The sequence below is a fragment of the Mandrillus leucophaeus genome, unplaced genomic scaffold (assembly GCF_000951045.1).
Source record: "Mandrillus leucophaeus isolate KB7577 unplaced genomic scaffold, Mleu.le_1.0 Scaffold453, whole genome shotgun sequence".
NCBI lineage: Eukaryota > Metazoa > Chordata > Mammalia > Primates > Cercopithecidae > Mandrillus > Mandrillus leucophaeus.
The window spans coordinates 408,297-416,606 of NW_012104843.1; the positions used below are offsets into that span (position 1 = coordinate 408,297).

At 46.3% G+C, this 8,310-nt stretch overlaps 1 protein-coding gene across 1 annotated transcript; it reads left to right on the forward strand.

Annotated features, from left to right (window-relative positions):
- Positions 1–3,519: 3,519 nt before the first annotated feature.
- Positions 3,520–4,492, forward strand: LRRC30 (leucine rich repeat containing 30). Its single transcript, XM_011994358.1, has one exon. The coding sequence runs from the start codon at positions 3,549–3,551 to the stop codon at positions 4,452–4,454; it is 906 nt and encodes a 301-aa protein (XP_011849748.1). The 5' UTR covers positions 3,520–3,548; the 3' UTR covers positions 4,455–4,492.
- The last annotated feature ends 3,818 nt before the right edge of the window (positions 4,493–8,310 follow it).

An 8,310-nucleotide genomic window follows, 5' to 3' on the forward strand; every position in this document is an offset into this window, starting at 1 on the left:
AGTGTTTATTCCCCAGGACGAACATTAAAGTTACAAAAATGAAGGCTGTCTTGGATTTTGCATCCTTTTACCAGAAAGGGGATTAAATGTGACTTTCACTTTCTCACAAGTGGCCTCATCTGTAGTGAGAATCAGACCGGGAGACTGGGAAAGGGGCTCTCGGCCATTATCCCCTCCAAATGATCCATTTCATAGAGGAGAAAACTGAGACCAGAGACAAGGCATGTCCTCTCAGAGAACTACGTGCTGACCGGATAACTGACAGTCACTGAGTGGGCAGCATTTACATTTCAAAAAGTTAGAAGAAAACAAGTCAGCTAGTGACTCAGCTCGTCCATTTGATACATGAGAACCTCTCTGGAGAAGACCTGAACTGTTTTTGGAGGCGCTAAATCCATCACTCTGAAGTTTTCTGGAATGATGGCTTAACTTTTGCTCTTCCTGGTTATGCTGGCATGAGGTAAGCAGGGTTGGTATCTAGCTGTGTAGTTCTTTCTTTCTTTCTTTTTTTTTTTTTTTGAGACAAAGTCTCACTCTGTCGTCTAGGCTGGAGTGCAGTGGGGCAATCTCAGCGCACTGCAGCCTCCACCTCTTGAGTTCAAGCGATTCTCCTGCCTCAGCCTCCGGAGTAGCTGAGATTGCAGCTCTCTGCCACCACACCCAGCTAATTTTTTGTGTTTTTAGTAGAGACAAGGTTTCGCCATGTTGGCCAGGCTGGTCTCGAACTCCTGACCTCAGGTGATCCACCTGCCTCAGCCTCCCAGTGCTGGTATTACAGGCGTGAGTCACCACCCCTGGCCCTGTGTAGTTACTTCTATGCAGGGAGTAATGTAGTCATTTTTTGACCCGTGCTCTGTCAATCCTACACCCTGGCACTTGAAAGCAAGGGACCATGTCCTAGCCAGAGTTGCTTTGCTTCTCTACAGAGATAAAACCAGCGTCTTCTTGTGTTTCCCAGCCTGAGCTCTGTGTGGACCAACTAAGATTGAATCCTGGTTCTCCCATTGACTAGTTACTTGATCTTGGGTAAGTGAGTTGATTTTGTATAAGTAACTTACCTTTGTCTATCTTCCTTTCCTCATCTGTAACATGGAGATAATTTTAATACCTATTCTGCATATAAAGTGAGGGCTACAGTGACTTTTACATAAGTAAACATCTGATGAATATTGGCTATTGATAAGTGCTCAATAAATATTTATTAGAAAAAATGTATTAAGGGGGAAGAGAGAGAATTGCCACAAGAAAGTTATTGATATTTTTCTCAAATCATCCCAGGTACTGCAATTCCCCACATTTCAAGTACTCTAGCATAATTTCTCAGGCTCATGGAAGGAAAGAGGAAGCATAGCTAGCTTTTCTTTTTCTGTTTTTTTTTTTTTTTTTTTTTAACAGAACCATGTGAAATTTACATATATAAGGCATGGTCTGCTCCAAAAACTTAGGGTCTAAATGTAGCCACATTGATCCCACGCAAGCCACCACAATTGTTAACTACAACACTCAAGTGCCTCATAAAAAGCATGTGCAAAGTCTCCACCTTTGTCCAGAATCCCTGGGGCTGACTCAAAGGGGTCAGATCTCTTTCAAATGGCATGTGGAGAGAGAACTGGCCTCCCCTCGTTTTTACCTCTGCTGCTCCTCCTGGTCAGATCCTGCACCCTGGGTGTGGATGGACGTCCAGGCTCCCCAGGCAGCACCCAGCTAGGACCCAGTGACAACTCTTGGGTTGGTGGCAACATCCCTGTGAGGTCAGGGTCTCAGGAGCAGCAGGGGTCTCCAGGACACACAGCAGTAAAAACCCCACCCTTCCAGGCCAAACCAGCCCTTGCCAAGGGCCACAAGCCCTGTGCTCAGAACCTAGGTCAGCACCTTGATATCCCTTGTCTTCTCACTACGTATTTTTAGGATTTTTCACCTGTGCAGACGTGTGTCCGCCTCCTCCCCAACTATGTTAGTTTGCGAGGCCTGCTCTAAGAAACTGGGTGCCTTAAACAGCAGACATGTATTTTTCTCACAATTCTGGAGACTGGAAGCCTGAGATCAAGGTGTTGGCTTCTTCTGAGGCCTCTCTCCTTGGTTCACAGGTGGCTGCCTTCTCCCTACGTCTTCACTTGGCCCATTCGCCAAACGCAGCGCCTTCTGAGATACTGGGGGTTACAATTTCAGCATACGAAATTTGAGGGCAGGGTGAGGGGACACAGTTCAGCCCATAACACCAACAATCAACTGTGCAAACTTAAGGTATAAGTTAACTTTTTTAATTCAAGAAAAAGACAGGGAGGCCGAGGCGGGTCCACCCGCCTCAATCAGGAGGTCAAGACCATCCTGGCCAACATGGTGAAATGCTGTCTCTACTAAAAATACAAAAATTAGCCATGTGAGGTGGTGGGCACCTGTAATCCCAGTTACTTGGGAGGCTGAGGCAAGAGAATCACTTGAACCCAGGAGGTGGAGGTTGCAGTGAGTCAAGATCACACCACTGCACTCCAGCCTGGGCGACAAGAGCAAAAACTCCATCAAAAAAAAGAAAAAGAAAAAGAAATAAATAAAAAATTAACAATAAATAAAAAGACAGGGAGGAGAAGAGAGAGAGAGAAAGAGAATGGTGCGTAGTGAGGGGGGCCTCATTATATCCTTCCAGGACAATGCGTGGCCCGTGCTTACCATACTGAGGTGGCCACTTAAGTGGCTGTTCAAACATTTAAAGCGCATCCTACTAAATACAGAAGGTCTCTGTAAGACAGATGAGCCCAGAGCTTCTCTGGCTGAAATGGGAGTGAGGGGCTGAGATCCCTCCCAACCCCCTTCTCACTAAATCACCTCTGACAAGCACAGGATAAAAACCTTTGACCTGGACGATTCCAGGTATCCGGGCTGCTTTTGTCATGTTTTCACAAACATACAGTTCATCGAAGTTTGGAACGGGGACCTACGAGATCATCTGCAGATTCTTAGCTTTGGAGACATAACTGTCGCTAGCATGGAGCCCAGGTTCACTGTGAAGTTGTCTGGCTGAGCTCCCGCAATCCTGCCACCAGCCGGTGCTCGGGTGACCTGCTCTGTTTTTCCACTTTACTTCTTTTTAGACATGGGCTTGCTAATCACCCTCCTCAACTGTGACACCCAAGAAAAGCTGAGAGAGTAAAGTTATATGCAGCCTTCCTGTGACCTGTTTGCATGTACCCGGTCAATAAAACTCAGGCAGAGTGACAGTGACAGCTGCCTTGTGGCATTCAGAGGGAATCGAGCAGTTTAGCAGCCTCCTGGACAAGTATATCATTACAGCCCAGCTGCTCAGAGAAAAAACACCTAAACGCTGGGGGACAGGCACAGCTCCTGCAGCCACCCAGGGACCTGTCTCGGATACCTGCAAGGCCTGATCAAGACTCTCCGGGCAGCTTTCTCCACGCTAGGACCGCCTAGTCCCAAGTTGGTTCTCACCCGGACGCAGGCTCCCTGCCTGCAACAGCCTGGCTTTTAGCAGCTGAGAGGACACAGTCCCTGCTGGGAGGTGGCAGAGAAGAGTGAATAGAAGGGAAGGTACGATGGGGGCCAGGCAGTCAAGGGCCAGCTCCAAGGATAAGGGCCCCAAGAGGATACTGTTCACGGGGAGGAGACAGAAGTTTTCCCCGTGGGACGATGCCCTGCTCCCGGGAAGGGACCCGCGGTCTCTGCTGAAGCGAGGCATGCACCACGTCAGCTTCAGCCTGGTCACCAGAGGAATGACAGACATCCCCGACTTTCTGTGGGGCTTGTCCGAGGTCCAGAAACTCAATCTGTCTCACAACCAGCTCCGGGTTCTCCCTCCCGAGGTGGGGAAACTGACCCGGATCGTGGTCCTGAACTTGTGCGGGAACCGCCTGAAGAGCCTGCCCAGAGAAGTGAGCCTCCTGCAAGGCCTCAGGGTCCTGTTTGTCAACATGAACTGCCTGACCGAGGTGCCGGCCGAGCTGAGCTTGTGCCGAAAGCTGGAGGTCCTGAGCTTGTCGCACAACTGCCTGTCCCAGCTCCCTGCGTGCTTCGCTGACCTCTCCAGACTGAGGAAGCTGAACCTCAGCAACAACCTCTTCGCGCACATCCCCATGTGTGTGTTCTCCCTGAAGGAACTGATTTTCTTGCACGTGGGCTCGAATCGCCTGGAAAACATCGCTGAGAGCATCCAGCACCTGACCAGCCTTCAGATCTTCATCGCAGAGGCCAACAATATCCACTCCTTCCCGAGGTCGCTTTGCCTGGTCACCAGCCTGGAGCTGCTGAACCTCAACAACAACGACATCCAGACCCTCCCGAGCGAACTCCACCTGCTGTGTAGACTGGTGAGGATCGCCTGGAATCCCATGGACAAAGGGCTCCACATTTCCCACAACCCTTTATCCAAGCCTCTGCCGGAGCTGGTGGAGGGGGGCCTGGAGATGCTCTTCGGCTACCTGAAGGACAAAAAACACACATGACGTGGGTCCTGGAGGCCTGGATGGGAGGCAGCTCACCTGGACTCGGTCAGCCAGGGTACTTCTCTCATCTCAGCTTTCTACTCTCACCCTTAGTGTCTGGCAATGCTTTTGTTAATATTTGCTAAGTCGCTGTTGAACATCCATGTTAAGGAGGTATTTGCTTTTAACTCTGTATGTTCTTAATAACCTCTGGATTATCATGTTCATCTTATCCTAAACATAAATTGAAAGGGGGTTGGTTTTCTCCAAAGAGAACTAACAGTTCTGATTCTTCTGAGGAGCAGTGAGATTCAGCCCTTGGGAGAGTGGACACCTAACAGGTCTGAATTCCATGTAATTCAAAAGGCAAATATTTGCTAAGTACTGTGTGCCAAGTACAGTATGAGGTGCTGAAACCTGGTTTCAGATAGTTTCTACCCTTCAATCAGCAACCTGTGGCCAGGTGGCAACGGCAAGACACATTCCTCCATCAGCCTCCATGAAGCATCACTTGGGACCAAAAGGCAAACCACAGTGGGCTCTGTCCCCAGTGACCAAAACAGGCAGAGCTTTCCCCTTAAGTTCTGGGGGACAATCATAGGGATTTTTCTTTCATGCGGCTGTAGAAGAATAACCAAGCCACTCTTGCTTATGTCTGGTGGTGAGTAATGGGTAGAAGGATGGCTTTCAGATAATAAATATGAACTGATTTAATGTGTATTTCAACCTTCCTTCCCAGTCATCTTCCACTCATTGTCATGTCCTTGAACTACTTTGCTAGACACTAGGCAATCATCAAATGATCCCATTCTAATTTCACTTCTCCATGACTACATCTGCCCTCTCAGAGATAAACTACTAAATGGAATAACTTGGCCAACAATGACCAAAAGGCAGCAAAGAGGGGGAAAGACATAGACAAGTCATGCAAAAAAGTAATTACCCTTTTACAATTTGGAGGAGGGTAATATTGACTTTCCCATGTTAACATTTAAAAAAAATGAGTTTAATGACATTTAAAAGCTCCTTGGAAAAAAGGCTCTATAAAAACATGAAGCTTGTTTTTTATTTTAAGAGTACACAGCTGTTAGTGAAATACAGACACCAGGGCAAGCAGTGACAGAGTTCCGGCACCAAAGGTCACCGGACCTTACTGCTATGGCAGCAGCCAAGAGCCACACATTAATACTGATTTAGAACTAAAGGATCAGAATGAAAATATGACACTGAAGAAAATCAAGTACCTTCAGGTCTACGAAGAGCCAATTGTTCTGATTTCTTGGCACATTTGTCTATAAAGTTATAGCAAACTATATCAAGACTTAGCATTTGGGGTTACTGCCAAGACTTGTATAACTTCTCAGTATTCTTAGTTTAATTCAATTTAACTTATATTTATTAGCACCTTTTCCAGTCTGGACACTGGGCGGGAAACCTGAGAAGAACAACACCTGCTCCTCCTACCACGGAGCTCCCAGGTTGGAGGAGGAGACAGACCCACACGGTTTCTACGATGTGCAGCAAGATGTGATCCCTGCTCAAGAAAGATACAAAAAATGGGCTGCGGCAAGAATAGCACACTGTAGGGTGTAGACTAGACTGAGCTCCAAAGTCTCAGTAACCAGAGAACAGTAAGCAAAGAGCACAGCTGGGATAAATCAGTTAACCCCTTCATTCCCTGCAGCCATCAAACCCTAATTCCTCCCCACCTCTGCACTTGCCTGATTTGGAAAGAACAGCAAAGCGTTGCGGCGGTGGCTAGCTCACTCTCAGGTTCTGAGCTCAGGCAATTTTACTGTGAAAAATACTTGCTTTTTCTAAAAGCTGTTCAAAGGGGGTCCGTATGGCTTATTCATAGAGCAAGTGATTTTTCCCAACAGACCCCAATTCAATGTTCCCACCCATAAAAGAAGGAAGCCAATTTCTGCTGTTATCACCAGATACCACAGTTCCATTAGCACATTTGTGCATGAGGTCTTCTGTTGAACCATTGCACACAGACCTTACCAGTGTCACTTGGAAGCAGCTAAGGAAGTCTCCTCCGAATTCCCCCTCCAGCAGCAACTGGGGACCTGCCTATGACTGCCAGGCGCACCCGGGCACACTCCAGAATCCTCCCCCACATTAGCTTGTTGCAGCCAAGACTATTTAAAGACATCAGTGGAATTCTCACTTGACCTCCTGACTCAATGGGGAATGGTAGGGCCAGCCTTCCTCCGCAGAACCCAGTAGGTCACTTACTGCAGCCGTGGCTGAAGCACACGCAGCTGTCAAACAAACACCGGCGAGTGCCAGGATCATGTCCATGAGTGTCTGCTGCTGAAGAACCACTTGGGCTCACGCTGAATTTCCATGACCTTGCTGTGGGCAGAGACGTAGGCGAGGACAGCAGCACCACACTTGTCCTGCTGAGCAATCGTTTTATTTCCTCTCCTCGCATTTTCAGTCACTTAATCCCACAGTAACTCTACTCCAGGGAAAGAATGTGACCATATTTTGAAGGTGACCCAAGAGCTCATTATACTTTTTATAAGAAAAAAATGATATCAATTTGGTTGTCAGCTTCCATTGGTGTCTTTCAAAAGTATAGTAGCAAGGTTTTCTTTGTTAACACTCAGCACTGAGGAAATCATAAAAGCGTAGTAGTTGCCCGATGTGCTTTAGATATTGATTCTTTGTGAATACTCCTTTTGATTGACAAAGGGAAGTGCTGAGCACAAACCCGGTTAATGTGCTTAGTTATTCAAGATGCGAACGTGGAAGGAATTTGATGTAACCTTCAATGTCTTTGCTGTCAAGTCCTATAGTTTGCTGACTGATTGTGAAATGCTTCTTCCTTATCTTCTGTATTTTGAATACTGCCACATTCAAGTAACTCCAGGTATTTCTAAAGCTTCTGAAATCAAAGCACTGAGGTGACTGGATTGGCTGCAGAGTATATTTAGCCAAAGAATACGAGCTAATTGGGTGCTTGATGTGGGGAGCTGGCTGCTCCCATTCTTGATGATGTTGTGGTTTTCATGTCACTTGGCTCTCAGCACGGAGGGATCTCAGTGTGTGCTTAGAAGCACCTTTCGAAGCAGTTGCAAGCTTACAAGCATACAATTAAGAAGAAATCCTATGTTCACAGGAAAGGAAGACGACTGTGAAAAGACACATCTGTTCAAGGAATAATATTGCTAAATGCATAATACTGCAGGCGCGTTAGAAAGAAAAATGTAGTCATTACTTAGCTTGTTGACTTAATAAATGGTTAACAGAGAAATGCACTCATTCTTGGGCTTTAGTTAATAGACTGCCTTTCCGGAGTGAGGAAAGATACAGCGACTACACGACTGCACCTGGATTTCACAATAAAGTCATGCTTGTGCTGGAAAGAGATAAAAGAGGGAATGCTGTCACTATTTGTACAGATTCATTAAACTAAACCTTTTTCTTTTGGCAACGAATATTGCATTTTGAAAGTGTATTTCATATGGCTCAAAGCATATACTGAATATGCATTTTGAGAGCCATTCATTAAAAACAGAGGAAGGTTAAAGGAATGTGCGTTCAGCTACTGGAACGCACATGCAGGTATCAACACCTGAGATTATTGGGGAGATGGAGGCCCAGAGGCTGGACTAGGGTGTATTTCTCATATGCTAGGGGGAGTCCCCTGTCTAGATGGAGTCACCGAGATTCTGGTACCAATGGTGAAAAAGAGAAGATGAAGTCAGGAAATGGTCTAAAAAAATTAAAGCTGCTAAATTAAACCACTATGAAGATACTAAATACTAAATTATGGCATTATTATCTGCCACTTAAGTATCCAAATGCTCTTGATTTTCTCATTCCACAAAAGAATTATTTTCAGTACTCTGTAAGATATACTTGA

Coding starts and splice junctions, on each gene's coding strand:
- LRRC30 (XM_011994358.1), top strand. CDS start 3,549: ATGGGGGCCAGGCAGTCAAGGGCCAGCTCCAAGGATAAGGGCCCCAAG.